Source organism: Papilio xuthus, unplaced genomic scaffold (assembly GCF_000836235.2).
Source record: "Papilio xuthus unplaced genomic scaffold, Pxut_1.1 DF829758.1, whole genome shotgun sequence".
Taxonomy (NCBI): domain Eukaryota; kingdom Metazoa; phylum Arthropoda; class Insecta; order Lepidoptera; family Papilionidae; genus Papilio; species Papilio xuthus.
In genome coordinates, this window is record NW_013528891.1 from 4013457 (window position 1) to 4030445 (window position 16989).

Consider the following 16989-nt stretch of genomic DNA (forward strand, 5'->3'; position numbering starts at 1 on the left):
TCCTATGAGGTACGGAACCCTAAAAAATATTCACATTTCCTTTATATTTAAACCGGCAATAATGTTGACAGTTTTCGAAATATTCAAATAACTTTAAGCTAATAATTTAGCGAGCAACTTAACTTTTACTTTACGATTCAAAAGATTTACTAGCACTGAAGTTTGATTCTGAAGCTTAGTATTTCATTTAAGTTATAACAACTTGGAGTTATCATAAGTTATTCCTTAGAGATTGATAAGAAATAAGAATAATTGAAATATCTAGAAACCAAGACCAAGACCAAGATATGTAAGTCCTGATACGATGGTTTAATCTTTGGTTGCAAACGTTCAATTAAAACGTCAAAAAGAATAGTTGACGATCAATTCTACGCGAATGTGTGTTTTTTCTTTTGTATCTGCGTGGTAATAAATGAAGAACGTGTTGAAAGTTGACGGGGAGAAAAAGATATAACTATTTTTAAACGGTATAAAAAAAACTAGCTGACGCCCGCGACCCCGTCTGCGCGGAATTAAAGAAAAACATTCTTAGTAGCTTTTGTGTTTTTCCAGACTTTGTTCTATATGTATGCCAAATTACATCGAGATCTGTTCAATCGTTCTGGTGATATCTTCAAACGAACATCCATCCAAACATTTGCATTTATAATATTAATAAGATAATTGGTTATGATTTACGTTCTTATTTCGATAAATTGGCGACCACTTAAATGTGAATAAATTGTTAAACTTACGATCCGAGCTTACGTTTTCAATACAAAAGAGATTATGATATTATCAGATCACTTATTGAACGCTATAAGCTTACGTTTACCCAAAACTAAAGAGCTGTTCGTTAGTGTGGTATAAGTAACAAAATACAAGCGAATAAGGTCCATTTATTTTTTAGGTTATACAGGTTCATGATTAAGATCGTATTAAGAATTAAAATTAGTCATAATTCAAGACAAATTCTATAAATTAACCTTATTAGAGTTAGAAGTAGAGATTTTTATAGACAAGATATATTTGTGACACAATATTATAAATTACTAGATGTCGCCCGCGACTCTATTCGCGCAGGATTAAAGAATAGATAATAACCGTTTCCCAGATCTACTGAATATACATATGAAATTGCATAAAAATAGATTAAGCCTTTTCAGAGGAATATGGTAACTAAAATCGTAACACGAGAAATTTATATAAAATATTTTAGCCTATATTGTAAATCCACATTATCGAGAAATCGATTACTATGTCGATGCTAAATCGATACTTAAGGAATTGGAATTATAATGCAACAAAATAGATTAAATTTGATATTATTATTATAATTTTCGCTGTGTCAGATGGGTTATTAAAAAGAAAGAAATCGCTTCCGCTTATAACTTATGCAATGTTCAATGCATGTACGGTCGTGTTGCATTGAGTGCCAATTACTAGAGCATACATACTAAGACATCGAGTACTAAGTATGTCGAGTTATAGTACCTACTTGAGTTTTAGAACACAGTATATGATTCAATTTATTTTACATACATATGTAATTTTTAAAGAACTTGCACCAAAGTTTGCATAAACTTTATAAGGGAAAAAAAAGTGGAAGGCCAATTAACATATGTGCAACAGATAATATAGACACTGCACGTTTATTAAGAGGTAAAGAAGTTGGCACAAAAGAAGGAGGATTGAAAATTGCTTCATTAATAAGGACGTCAAGTTTTCATTCCATCAACAACTTGTGTTCGATACAGTTTTTTTATTCACCCTGTACAAGTGGATAGTTTTAAATCCCTCATAGACAAAGTCGGACGCGTTGCTTGCAGCTGCTTGTGGTTAGGGCCAGCATCGGAAGTCTACGGAAGTTGGACGGAAAGTCGCACATCGAACGTGTTAATTCCATAACGTACATTCGCTTAAAATCAAACGGTTCCGCGTTCGGTAAAACGACGATACGTCTGTCGCGCTTACGGGAAGCGGTGCATCGGGTGCATCAGGAGTGAAGCATTCCTGGCCTCTTTAGACAGTGATTAATTCGATTAATACCAATATAGTGACCAGGAACCTGCTGGTGGTGAACGTGGCATCGAATTGGTAAGTGCAAATTCATCTATTTACAATATTACGCCCACCCCTGCAACAAATCTAAGGTTGGTTGTGCCACAGGACCCGAACCCGAATGGCACAACTTGTGTATATCCTCTTTCGCACAATACATCCATTGTTTCTTCGGTCTTGGTCTACTTATAAATATTTGTGGTTTGTAGTTGATGATGTAATCTCTAGTTGAAATGTGCATCGAGTGTAATGCTATGTTAATAATGTAAATTAGTGTACATTAGCCCGCATCGTGATTATCCATTCGTGATCGCTTTGTTGTCCTCTATAGATTGCGGTTTGTACTAAATTCGAAATCAATATGCATTTTAAATGACTGACCAAAATTGTTTAAATTATAAAATTACTACCTATCGTTCGGGATTTCGGAATTAAAACAAAATCGAGCCTAAAGTACACAAAAAATGTCATACTAATCTTACTAATATTATAAATGTTATAAATATTATAAAAGAAGGTATCTCCAGAACAACATAACAGATTTCGATAAAATTTGGTATGGATGTAGAACATAGTATGAAAAAACACATAGATTACTTAAGTTTATTTTTAATTCCGGTCGGAAGGAGTCAGCTAGTTTAGACATAATTGATCATGATACAAAGAAGATTACTATAAATATTTGGGCTAAGCCTGTATTCAATATTATTTAAGTAATAAAACACTCTTGTAAGATTAACCAGATGTATTTTGTCTTAGAATTTAGTCCTCTGGATCCCGAGAATGAGATATAACTCAGAGATCAACCCTCGTCAACTTATTAAGATATATGAAGTCCGGGATACCTTTGCTGAAATGTTGTACTTCAAAAATTCGCCAGTTAATATTTGAATTATGACATAGTCTTTCAGTCGGTTGGTTTTTTATAAGGAGGTGGTAAAGGACGATATAATCGACGAAGGAGGCTTAGGATGAGAATAGCTACACCTCATATGAATCTTTTCGTCAAATTAACTTTCACTTACCATTCTTTCATTTTAAGAATATGGTGGAAAGGTAAAAAGGACTAAAATTCCTCATCCGACACCGCACTCATGTGATGAAACGCGGAATTACTTGCACTTGATGCCTGTCTTCTGTGTGGTCGTTCTATTGCACCGGCCGAATCGGCCAATTCGTGCAAACAAATATCCCTAGCGTCGACCACTGTTATAAGAATGTATTACCACTGAATATTATTGGTTAAGGCCATATATATCCTTTGTCCTCTCATTTTATATGAAAAATACAAACTTTTATCCTAACTTTTATTCTAATATTAGAAATGCGAATGTTTGGATAAATGTTTGTTTGAATGTATCTCCAAAACGACTGCACGGCTCTTGCTGGTATAGTGGTAGCACATAGACTGAAAGAACACAAAGGTTACTAATTAAGTTAATTTTTAATTCTTCACGGACGGAGTCGCCGGCGACAGTAAGTTTTTAATACATGACTAAGCAGCTAGCTTTAGGAGTTCGAACATACCCAGTGTAATATCGGCAGATAAACCCAATGTCGGAAGTCGCAGCGGATGAAGCGCTTCCGTGCTGCGGTATCAGACGCCGGTAATAGCCTCGGTAGCGCTGGAGCGCTGGATTGTGGAATTAACTGCTTATCAACGGTTATTGGTACACATTAACCAGGGCTGCGAATCAACATTGAACTATAACAGTAAAAGTCGAAAAACATTGAGTGAATACTTTGAATAAAAAGAAACGGACTAAGCAAAGAGCCGTTTTACTAAATCTATGTTGAAAGTGATACTGATTTTAAATTGGAACACACATAAATAGAACACATAAGCAAGCATCCAATCCGGTAACAATAACGAAGTAACGGCCTGAGCCGAGGTTCCTGAGGGAGCCCTCGAGTCTTGTTACTCTTAAACGAGGTTCAGGCTAAGCGCCATCTGCGCTCGACCACCTCAAGCCCGGTGAAGCTGTAAATGCCTCTTCAAGGCAAACAATGACTACCCAGTCACAAAAAAATAAGCAAGCAAGTTTAGAATTAATTGTTCGTTTTTTTTTACATAGGGATTTGTGCGCACTTCATAAGTCCGATATTTTAAGAATCAAAGTTAAAATCCCAAATCCCAAAAAAAAAGAATCAAAGTTTATCTTAGTTATATTTGTGACCTGCCTAAATATAATATTAAAACTAAATAATCAAAGTCCAGTACTTATGACAATAATTTTGTCCCCTTGTGGAAATTATAGGCAAAGTTTAGCTGTTACCGAAGCAATAAATGGCCAGGGGCACACCGAGATATTGTTAATACTATAAATGTCCGTTATTAAATCATTTACTATTGTAAATGTATTCCAAATAATCGAATAAATACTTCAGCTTTGATATAGCTATTATTATACAACCTTCATTTATTCAAAAAAAAAATAATTTTAGAATATTTATTTCGTACTATGAAAACGCCTGGACAAAAATAATTTATCTTTTTTATTTTTTTTAACACTGAAACTATATAGAGGCCTAATTTTAGTTCTCTTTCACTGCCCATTCTTTATGAGGAAAGGATGGGGAATTGACGGAAAAGGGTCGCATTGGAAGTGGTAATAGTCCTTTCTGTGCGTCCCCTGCTTTTTTGGTTAATGGTAGGCAACGCTAGATGCCTATGCCTAATTGCCTATGTTTATGGGCAAGTCGCTTCAAATACAAGTGGTCTCTTGCTCATTTGCCACCATCTTATTAATATTATAAATGCGAATGTTTAGATAGGTAAATGGATGGATGAATGGATGGACGGATGTTGGTTTGAAGGTATCTCCAGAGTGGCTCAACGGATCCAGCTGAAATTTGGTATAGATGTAGAACATAGTCTCAAAGAACACATAGGCTACTAATAAAGTTTATTTTTAATTCCTCGCGGTTGGAGTCACGGGCGACAGCTAGATTAATATATAAGAATAACAAAGTCTGAAAGGCTGGCTGAAATTCATAGACGGTACTCAGACTTATCTTACGAGTTTCACATTAATAGACATAAACTGAGCATTTGCTCGTGCTTAGCAAATGCTCAGTCACCAAAATCGTTGATTTACCGAAAACTTACGTGTTTCTCGACTATTATTTTTATATTTTTTATGAGGTGTTAAAACAGCAGGCAGCGACTTAAATTCAACGTTTGTTAAAGCTAAAGCCATGTTCGAAGTGATATATTTCTGTAGTATTATATAACAAATAATTCCGAGTATTGGAGTTGATGCATCGTTTATTTAATAACAGCCTGCGATCCATATCGTATTGCCTGCGAGCCTTTTTAATTAATTTTCAGCCGACAAACTGAGAACAAGTTTCAAGTGAGCTGCGATTGTTTCGCGAAATTTCATTTCCTTTAATATAATGATATTATTATGAAGTTGATTAAAACTTTTGTTTAAGTAAACGATGCTTATTTTTAATGTATTTTTGATTGAATGAAAAATTTACTTTTAGGTTTATTGTTTTTATATTGAATTGTGTTAAATTTAGTAAACTTTTTAAATTATTATAGAAAAACTGCAGATCGCTATAACTAAAGGTATATTTCATCCTGCATTTTATCTGATGAGTAGAGGTCCATTAAACTCCCTTTGTAGTGTTTTTTTAACAATCCCATATCAAGGTGTAAATCAGTGATTCCTAAACTTTCTCTCCTAGACCGCTTTCAAAAATTTAACAAGCTGAGCATACGTCTCCACTGAGGTGCTCGAAGCCTACCCTAAGTTAGGAGTGTAGTCACTCCTAACTTAGGGTAGGCGTAGTGGCTATAGTCAATGCTGGTCTAGTGCGACATGACTTCACGATGATATTCTTCACCGTGAGAACGTCGGATAAATGTATTTAAATTAATGTAATATGTTAATTGAAAAACAAATTATTACAAGTGCTTAACCTCTGAGCCACCGCTTCTAAACTTGTGTGTCTTTATTTAGTGGGTACCTTAATAATCTGTTTTCTTATGTCATGTTGCACAGTTAAATCGTAACAATAGCAACCGCATCGCACTGGTCGCTGTGGTCTAATCTGACGGCAGACGGACTTCTCTAGCTTAGCAGTATCGCATTGGGATTTGTTTTGTTGGAATTTGAGCGATTTCATACCTTATAATACTTCAAACATGTTTGAACAGTTTAGATTTTTGACCAAAGAGGTTAGTAATTACTTTTTGATTATCAATAATTCTTTGGCGTTTTATTTTTAAATTTGGAATACTAAATGGTAATCTTACTAATATTATAAATGCAAAAGTATTGATGGATGTTTGTAACTAGGTATCTCTAGAACGGCTCAAAAGATCTTGATGAAATTTGGCACATATGTAGAGCATAGTCTGGAAGAACATATAGGCTATTAAGGTTTTTTTCCGCGCGGATGGATTCGCGGGCGTCAACTAGTGTTTAAATATGTTTACCAATCAGACTGTCAATCGCGTGTGCTGTAAAAGAGTGGGATACGAAAAGGATTATAACTTGGCCACTGCCAATTGACGCGTGTCTTCTCTGTGGTTGTGCTATTGCATATATCAAGCTATTCCAGACTCTACCACTATTATTTTTCATGGAAATCTTTCTTTATTTATCATTTGAAATACTATTGTGAAATTTTAAGGCATATTACAAATTATAATATGCAACAATGAACATATTCTGACGGATGTTACGAGCGGTTAACACTTCGGAAGCTGTGAACCGTTTGATCTTCCGTCGCCCTATCTCTATTGCGGTTAGCGGGATGTGCTTACTCTATGATAGTGTATAGTTCTATATTTAGTTTATGTTTTGATTAAAGAGGTTCATATAAATTATTTATAGAGCTGAGATTCAACATTTGTAATCAAACATTATAGTACGGATCCTAAGAAGTCTTTTGTTTTCAAAAACCGCACGCAAATCGTGAAACAATGCATCATCATCAGCTCACTATACATCCCCACTGAGGGCCTCGGAGTCTACACTATGTTAGGAATGACTAGGCCATAGTTCACGTTGGTCCAGTGCGAGTTGACTTCACACATATCTTAGAATATCTTCTCAGATATGTGCAGGCATCACGATGTTTTGCTTCTTTAAGAACGTCGGAGAAATGTGACTAGGCAGTAGTCAATCACGCTGGCCAAGTGCGGGTTGGTTGACTTCACACATATCTTTGAATTTCTTCTCAGATATGTGCAGGTTGCATCACGATGTTTTCATTCACTGTAAGAACGTCGGATAATTGTACATATGTAAATCGGAAATCGAAAATATATTGGTACATGGCTGGATTCGAACCCAGGACCTGCAGATTACAAGTCAACTGCTTAAACCCTGAGCCACCGACTCTACTTACAATACATATAATTAAATCTTATGCAGTATTCAACGCTATTAAAATGACTGCTTCATGTTGATTTCGTAGAATTTGCATCCAAACTATAGCATCTAAGCAGCAGTTTCTAAGAATATTTGAATAATTCACGACTACCCGCCAAATTATACAGCTTTCTGCTCCAAATACATTGTCGATGAGGAAAGTTTTCTGCATTTTCTCGAATAGAAAATTTATCGTTTTTTTGGAGTTATATATTTTTTAAAGGATTATTCGAGAAAAAAGACTAAATTAATATACTAGAGCAAATCGTCTCAGTCTTGAATATTGTAGAAATTATTGAACTGATAGAATAATAAAATAAACTTCAAAAACAATATTTACCAAAATAAAACTTTTTTCTAATTTATAACTTGCTGTCGCCAATTAAAATGTCATTGTTAAAATATTTAAATTGGAATTAAAAGATGATAACCGCTTAAAATTAATTTATACACGCCCCGAAAAAGCTTAACGAGTGGAAAATGGCTTCGAAAGTGTTAATTACACGGTTAATGGAGCTCGGGAGGACAGGACGGGAATTTACTAAAAGTCTTAAATAAAATAAGCTCTTTTTCATTTTATAAGTCAAAATAGCAAGAGTTTCAAAAGCAGTTGAATTCAATCCTATCCTTCAGATCATTATTATGTATAAAACGAAGTACATAATGCATTCATTCATCTGGTAAACAATAGGTTATGTGTTTGGTTTGCTATCTCTTTAGATTTAAATTTAAAGGGAATTGATAAGTTGAAATGCTTCAAGATCGATTATTGGTGTAGGTGGAAAATGGGGTTAAGGTTCTTAATTAGTTGATTTTTACGAAATCTTCTTAATATTATAAATACGAAAGTTTACATGGATTGATATTTGTTACAACGTATCTCCGGAGTAATTCAACGGACCTCGATGATATTTGGTACAGATTTAGAACATAGTCTGACAACATAAAGGTTACTTATTAAGTGTTTTTTTAATTCATCGCGAACGGAGTCCTGGGGGACAGCTAGTCCGACAAGCGATTTAGATTTGTTTTGAAATGAATAGGACCTTAATAATTAATTCAGCTAAATAAAGGCTTATCTTTAGATTCAGTATGAATAGTTATAATATTAGAATAGCCATTTTAACTTTATTTTCCGTTATTATTAAAGATTTCTTAAAGAATTTTTTAGTTACAAAAAAATGTATTACGATTAGTAAATTTAGTTTCACACTAGACGTTTAAAAAATGTCTCAACAATTTCGTCTCATATCTTACAACTTTCGTATGTTTAAAAAAGAAAATGGCGATTTTTTTTGTTACTTGACAGATTAAAATAAACTTTTATACATAAATTGTATTCAATAACTCCATTCAAATCGAATAAACCTTTACAATATGTAATATTACAAGCAATTGAACCTTTCTATACGTGTACCCATGCGTATCTCTCCCGCGAATTAATCCACGTTTGACAGCTGTCAATTTTCCCGCCCATTCGACACCTTTTGAGCGCGCATCGTTTTTCATTTTGACAAAGCAATCCCGTAACGAAGGTCCGTTGTATTATTTCATGAATTATTAAAAGGTCGTGTCATCAATTCTTTATTTAAATATTTATCTTATCCCTTCCTGTTTATTTGGGTGTTTTCTAAATATGAATAACTGTAACCTCAAAATTTCACAGTTGTAAAATATGTATTTTATGCCATCCCTTACATTTTCGTCGGAAAGAACAGAGACAACTATACGTATAGTTTTATTTTAGTGGATAAGCGCGTATATATTTTTAATTTACTAATAACTAGCTGTCGCCCGCAACACCGTCTGCCCGGAATAAAAAAACCAAATGAGTAGTCTACGTGTTCTTCCAGCCTATGTTCTACATCTATCCCTTTTAAAGAGATCCATGCAGCCGTTCTGGAGATACCTTCTAAAAACCATTTATTCATCCATGCAACCAAACATTCGCATTTTTTATATAAGTAAGATGTTTTAAATAAAGAAAATTGTTTTATTTGTTGCGGGTTTAATGTATCTTTAACTTATCGTCGTTTGTTCCCACTGAATGGCTTAGAGCCTACTAATTTTACGTGTGACTACGCTATAGTCAACGATGGCCCAGGGCGGGTTGACTTCACACATATCTTTTAATTTTCATACATCCAAACATTCGCATTTATAATATTAAGTTAGTGGCAACACTCATAATCTCTCGAGTGTTTATACCTCGCTTGCTATAAAATGTGAACCGACTTTTGAAGTAGCCAAATAAAACTGTACAAACTCATATCCGTAGTTTGAGAACCTCAAACAGACCGAGGCCTGTCCGTATTTGTGCGCAGTGTAAACTTACCTTTATTTACAATGAAGTATCTTCATATTTTTCCTTCTAAAATAAAAACATGTCGTAATATTAAAGATACACATACGACTTATATTTTCTTTTCATTACTTACTAGCTTTTGCCCGCGATACCATCCGCGCGGACTTGAAATTAAACTTAACTAGTAACCTACGTGTTCTTCCAGACTATGTTCTACATCTATGGCAAATTTTGTAAAGACCCGTTGAGCCGTTCTAGAGATACATTCTAACAAACATCCATCCATCTAAACTTTCACTTTTATAATATTAGTAAGACTTGCTATCGCCCGCGACTCCATCCGGTATTAAAAATAAATTTAATAAGTAGCCTATGTGTTCTTCCAGACTATGTACGACATCTATGTTAAATCATTAAGTTCCGTTGTGTCGTTCTGGAGATAACTTCTAGCAAACATCTATTCATCCATACAACCAAACATTTGCATTTTAATATAAGTAAGATCTTTTAAATAAAGAAAATTGTTTATATTGTTTTTATTTGTGCATTTATTTGTTGCGAGTTTTTATTGTTTTTTATTTTACTTAATTAAAAAATACTGAACAAATATACTTGTATCTTTATCTTATCGTAGTTTGTTTAGAGCCAACTCAATTTAATGACTAGGCCATAGTTAACACTGACTCAGTGCGGGTTCGACTTCATACATATTTTTGAATTTCTTTACAGTTTTTTTTTATATCATAAGGTGGCAAACGATCGAGTGGTTACCTGAAATCACTGAAATAGCGAAGTGAACGTTGCCCATAGACATACGCAATTGCATATGCGTTGCCTACCTTAAATCGAATGAGGAGAGGTGCACAGATAGAAAATTTCCCTTTCTATGCATCCTCTCATCCGGAAAGTCCACTTCCACTTCCCATCCATTCCTTATAAAAAAGGGTGGGAAGGGAAAGAGGACTAAATTTTGGCCTCCGGGACGCACATTCATCAGACGAAACGCGGAATTGCTTCCACTTGACGCCTGTCTTCTGTGTGGTGGTGGTATTTCACCGGGCGGGCCGGGCCAATTCCTGCGAAGATGTTAAAGCGGGCTCTACCACTGTTAATGATGGTACTGTTAAGATATGTGGAAAGCATCACGATGTTTTCCTTCACCGAGGTTTTTCCTTTAGGTCAATACCATAATCTAGTTAGTTAGTTTTATTTGTTAGAAATACGGTAATATTTTTAAAATTAATTTTATAAAAGATAAAAGATAAAAGATAGCATTTGAGAATTCCAATCAGTACAGATTCTCAGAGTTCACAATAGCGTCGATTGTAAGCACAAAGAAAGCTCTCTCGCCCTCGCCTCGCCAAATTACCGTAATGCTGCTTTCACACGAAGGCAGAACAGAGCAGGGTGGTATGACAGTACTGCTATTGTTTGAATGCACAGAAAATAATACTGGTCATTTAGATAAAGTTACTTTTATGAAAAAAAAAGCTAGGGACTAGCAATCATACTAATATTATAATTGCGAATGTTTAGATGGATGTATGTTTGTTTGAAGGTATCTTCAGAAGGGCGTAGCAGACCGAGTCGCGGGCGTCAGCTAGTTATAACAATTATATATGACCGGTGACAGGCTACTATCGCGGTTAGTTTTATGACACCCCTACACGGATATAAAAAATGGCATGTAAGAAAAACATGGTATGACAGCTACTACAAAAAGGATCTTCTGAAATTTTTTTGACGTCGACAGGGCGCTAATAAGTTGCCATTATTTAGTTTGACTTTAGCCCACCAGGTCCTTGTCTCCGGGACAGTTTTCCTCGTGCGCAAGATATTTCAGGACTGTTTTATATCATTGCCTGTTCTACCCACGTGTGAAACTAGCAACAAATACAATGTGTAATCAATTTACACGGTTGCAGTACTGTATCTTGTATCCAGTCACGTTCACGCTATGTGTTACGTCATTACACTAGTGACCTGCCCCGACTTGCACTCAGAATACATCGAAGTTTCCACTGTGTAATGTTCCGACCGCAAGTTCCTAACTTATTATTGTCTTATTTTTTCAATGACACTGAGCGAGAGGGATAATGTTTTAATAATGTGTACAATTTTGTCTCTTTCTATTATTTAGCTGCGACCTACTTGATTTTTGACGTATTTCTAATTTAAATTTCTGACATTTTTTCTTGATTAATACTATTTTTATTTCCATTTATATTTTTTATAATTTAGTATACAATTTATAATAATATAATAACTTTAACATCATGAATAATATGTGCAAAAAGAAAATATCGGAAAAAGATCTTCCACCAGTGAGAATAAACTTTAAATTCTTCTTTTTACGACCAAAGAGTTTTACCAACTTCAGTTCAAACTCCTTGGTGGCGTCAAATCTTACTTCTTTCTAATATTATAAATGTGAATGTTTAGATGGATGTTTGTTAGAAGGTATCTCCTGAACGGCTTCATAGACTTCTCTGATATTTGGCATACATGTAGAACATAGTTTGGAAGAACAAATAGGCTACTAATTAGGTTTTTTTAATGCCGCGCGGCCGGAGTCGTGGGTGACTATCTTACTAATATTATAAAAGCGAATGTTTGGATGGATGTATGTTTATTACAATTGTATGGATCTCGCTGAAAGGCATAATTGTAGAACATAGCTTAGAAGAACACATAGGCTATTAATTAAGTGTTTTTAATTACGCGTGCACGGAGTCGAGGGGCGGCTTATTATATTTAGAATATAAGATGGAAATAACTTCAAATTCTGTTATTTATATCCAGGAGTTCTGCAATTCAACTTTTAAGGTAATAATGCGTATTGAAGCAAATCCAATGGTTTATGGTATTGTTTACTTTCGGGATAGTAAGTGATAACCTTTATTTAATTATATTTCTACCAACATATTCTTCTTCCATTCATTTTGTTACAGATTACGCGCTATTATGCACGGTGCCAGAAAATATGGCCGCGCCATTGATTTTGAAGTTACCACATTTCACAACGGCAATACATCGAGCTATTATAGAAATAGTAAGTATTTTGAACGTTATCTTTTTACTAAATCTATTTAAAAAGAAACTTTTATTATATTTTCCTTAATTAAAATAACTGATAGTTAAAAAGACAAATTATTCGACGAGACGATTCAGACGAGCCCAAACTCGATGAGTTTGTGTCGTTTAATTGCAAAGTTCCTTTAAAAACTTCTAGCTCCATCATCTGATTCATCAAGCGATTTACACATGTATGTGAAATTTCAGCTCTATTAGTTAGAATAAAGTAAAAAAAGCTTGTTATAACAATTTTGGGAATAGAAAGATCGATCTATTGATTTAAATTATTCCTTTTAAATATATTTTTTTGGATTCTTATAGCGATATTTAGATTGGTTACATAAGAACTAAATTGTTTAAAAAATGTTAATTGAAAATATCGCGTATAAGTAAAAAATGGTTTGAGATCGAATATTGATTTCGGCCGTTGCCATGACCGACAGGACGTCCTAGACCAGTTGGTCGCGTACCGCATAGAAACGTGTAATTTAGAAGTCTCATTGGTCAGGGGCGAACAGTTCGCTGCCTGTGTTGTTCATAAGAAGAAAGGCTCGTGTAAAAGTAAGAAGTCAAGAAAGAAATAAGTAAGGTATTACGCTGATTTTTGTTTTTAGATTTAGAGTGTTATTAACGTAATTACTGGATTTATAACGGAAAATATGCGACATTAGAAAAATTATGTGATCAGACTGAATACTTACTTTCTTCTTTAGAACGTCGGTGGCTGATGAGTCAAGCGTTTGATTTCCAATCTGCAGGTCCTGGGTTCGAATCCCGCCATGTACCAATGTGTTTTTCGATTTCCGATTTGCATATGTACATTTATCCTACGTTGAAGGAAAACATCGTGATGCAACCTGCACATATCTGAGAAAAAATACAAAGATATGTGTGAAGTTAACCCACACTGGGCCACTGTTGACTGTGGACTAGTCAATCCTAACTTAGGGTAGGCTCCAAGCCCTTCAGTGGAGACGTATAGCTGATGATGAATGAATAAATATTTTCTTAGTATCGAAAACAGCAAGGAAGTCATGTCTATTGGTAAATAGTCAAGGCAAATCGCATCAGAGACTTCTATATAAGATTGTTTTCAGAAATAAAAGAAATTTCACAATGAAGGTTTTATCAAATTTGTTAAAAGACTCAAGAGACGAATGGCTTATAAATACGGTGAGTTAATAAACTCCTTCTCTTATTTAAATTAATAAATCTACTGACCTGGCTTTACAACGTAGTATTTTGTGCCTATTCGATTTACGCCATTTTGGCGCTGATGGTAACGGTTTGTAGCGGTGGTGGGAATGAGAACTAATAATATATAGATAGAGTTAACTGTCACGTAACATCAAAAGGCGCGTTTAAATCGGAACATAATAAAAATCAGTTACCAAGTAATCGCCTAGAGAGCGTCGGTGGCTCAATGGTTTCAGCACTTGACTTGTAATCTGCAGGTCTTGGGTTCGAATCCCGCCATGTACCAATGTGTTTTTCGATTTTCGATTTACATATGTACATTGATCCGACGTTCTAACGGTGAAGGAAAACATCGTGATGCAACCTGCACATATCCGAGAAGAAATTCAAAGATATGTGTGAAGTCAACCAACCCTCACTTGGCCAGCGTGGTTGACTATGGCCTAGTCACCCTTAAGTTAGGGTAGGCTCCGAGCCCCTCGGTGGGGACATATAGCGAGCTGATGAAGAGTAATCGCCTATCTATTTGAGGAGATCAGTGAAAATATCTGCTAAGTTTATTTTGGTGTTCCAGACGATTTCTTTGAATGCAGTTAATCCAATAGTTGATAGGATAATGGAAGACGAGTCTGTCGAGGGAGTTGTGATGACTAACAAATATGGTACATATTTTTAGACATTATTAATTAGAATCATTTGGCGCGAATGACGTGCTTTCGTTAGAAAATCCAGTGACAGAATCAATAGTGAGGGGACATAAATGTCGACATTTTAGCAAGGCTAGTGTTGCGACAATACATTGGCACATTTTCGGTTTTTATTAATAGCAATATTAATTGCTTTACATTTAATTTTTACTTTTAACTACCTGTCGCCAGAGACTCCGTCCGCAAGGTTTTCAAAAAAACTTAATTATTAGCTTATGTGTTGTTCCAGACTATGTTCTACGTTATGTCTAATTTCAGCAAGATCCATGCAGCTGTTCTTTAGATATCTTCAAACATCCATCCATCTAAACATTCGCATTTATAATATTAGTAATTTAAATTTCAAATGACATAAGTATGTGTTTTATAACTCTTTGGGATAAAACACTTAAAAGTCATTTTTTTATAATATATTTTATATTTAATTTCTTATTTACATCGTTACATACATTATCTTCTCCTGTCTCATCCCTTGTCCGAGTCCGGTATCCTTTTCGCATCTGTCACGCGCAATCGCTACACATTTGTGATAACCATATCGAAATCGGATCCGTTTTCAAAACCAGACCGCACGAAGTCAGACATCCAAACAGACAAATCTACTTAAAACTTTCTAGCGATGTTTTTAGTGATAATGGCTTTTTTAAAAGGTTCACCAATACTAACTAATATAAATGTGATGGGAGCCACGAACTATGGAAACGCAATGAGGAGGTTGGGGTTCATGGCGCAAGCGGGTGTCAAGGAAATTGTAAGATTTTTACTAAAACACATATTCCTCGTAGGAGAATTTGACGGAGGGGATGTACTGAAAATACTTACCCGGTTACTATACCTATGATACTCCGGGAAACAAATAGAATGATTAACTCGTCAATATCGGTTTACCGTGGGTTTCCAAGTCTAAAACGTGTTATCTTATCTCGTTATCGTTATCTCTGTGTTGTCAAAGATGACAGGGATGACGATATGTTTTATATAGAGATTTTGGTGTGAGAAACCCACGGTTAGTCGTTTAGGCTCTAGACCAGTCTTTCCCAAAGTGGGCGATAACGCCCCCTTGTGGGCGTGCAAGTCTCAAGTTGCGGGTTATAGTAAAAGTTTCGTTTAGAATTCTCCGTTAATATACATATACAGGTCACAATAATTAATTAATTTAATTTGAAGTTATAGTGGTTTTTAAATATGTGAAAATATGGTAGCGCTAAAAAAATATTTATTCTCAAAGTGGGCAGTAGACAAAATAAGTTTGGGAACCACTGATCTAGACTGTCATAATAGACTAACATATAACACTATAGATTAGTTAGTCGGTCGTATGAAAAGAGAAATATCTGTTTTATTTAAATACTTTGTTCATTCACACATCCACACAAGGCAACGCTTCTAGTTATAGCGGGGTTAGACAAAGTGCATTCGCTCCGAAGCGAATCCATAACGAACTTCAATAATGTATGGAACTGGCGCGCGACAGTCACGTGACTTATCAAAACTTATCGTCAGTTCTATACATTTTTAAAGTTCCTTATAGAATCGCTTTGGAGCAAATGGATTTTATCTAGCCCCCCAGATGAGACACTTCGTTATTTGTTTGATAGCTTGTTCGTTTGCTGACTTATACTTTTACGTACGGACAACAAAGTGATCCTATAAGGGTTCTATAAATATGTATATAATATTTTAAAGTTATTCGTAACAATTTTAATTGTATTTTTAAGGATCCATTTGACGAAGTTTTAATATTAAGATTAAAAACGCAAAAATTGGAAGTAATGGTCGCCCATCATTCTGAATTCAATGTTATAGTTCTACAACATTCAAGAGTATCCAAGTTTAAGAAGTAATAATATTTCGATTTAATGGTATTTAAATGAAATCAATTCAATTGAATAAAATATAGTGTATTTGTTTAGTTTAATGTTTTGATATAAAATTGTATTTAATAAATAAAGAGTTAATAATCGACAATTGTTTATATTTTACAATAATCTTACTAATATTATAAATGCGAATGTTTGGTTCGATGGACAGATATTGCTGAAATTAGAATATAGAATATAGTCAAAAAGAACACATAGGCTACTTGCTATGTTTATTTAATTCCGTGCGGACGGAGTCGCGGGCAACAGCTGATTTAAATTGTTGTTCGTTACGAAAACGGTCAAATAACTACTGGAACGATATCCGACATCCGTAATTTACTTAGAACGAAAAAGAATTAGCGCGTTGGAAACCTTATTTTGGTCCCCTTTTACTTATAAGAAAACGATGGATT

At 34.7% G+C, this 16989-nt stretch overlaps 1 protein-coding gene across 3 annotated transcripts; it reads left to right on the forward strand.

Moving 5' to 3' along the window:
- The first annotated feature begins 11964 nt into the window (after positions 1-11964).
- Positions 11965-16608, forward strand: LOC106113575 (uncharacterized). 3 transcript variants are annotated; one of them, XM_013306411.1, is made up of 8 exons: positions 11965-12059; positions 12538-12619; positions 12687-12787; positions 13319-13394; positions 13908-13983; positions 14582-14669; positions 15365-15465; positions 16433-16608. In XM_013306411.1, exons 3-8 carry the CDS (start codon positions 12700-12702, stop codon positions 16556-16558), a joined length of 555 nt encoding a protein of 184 aa, XP_013161865.1. In that variant the 5' UTR covers positions 11965-12059; positions 12538-12619; positions 12687-12699; the 3' UTR covers positions 16559-16608. The 3 variants fall into 3 exon arrangements, with proteins under 3 accessions (XP_013161865.1, XP_013161873.1, XP_013161877.1); XM_013306419.1 differs by lacking the exon at positions 12538-12619; XM_013306423.1 differs by lacking the exons at positions 11965-12059; positions 12538-12619 and having other exon boundaries at positions 12699-12787; positions 13254-13394.
- Positions 16609-16989: the final 381 nt, after the last annotated feature.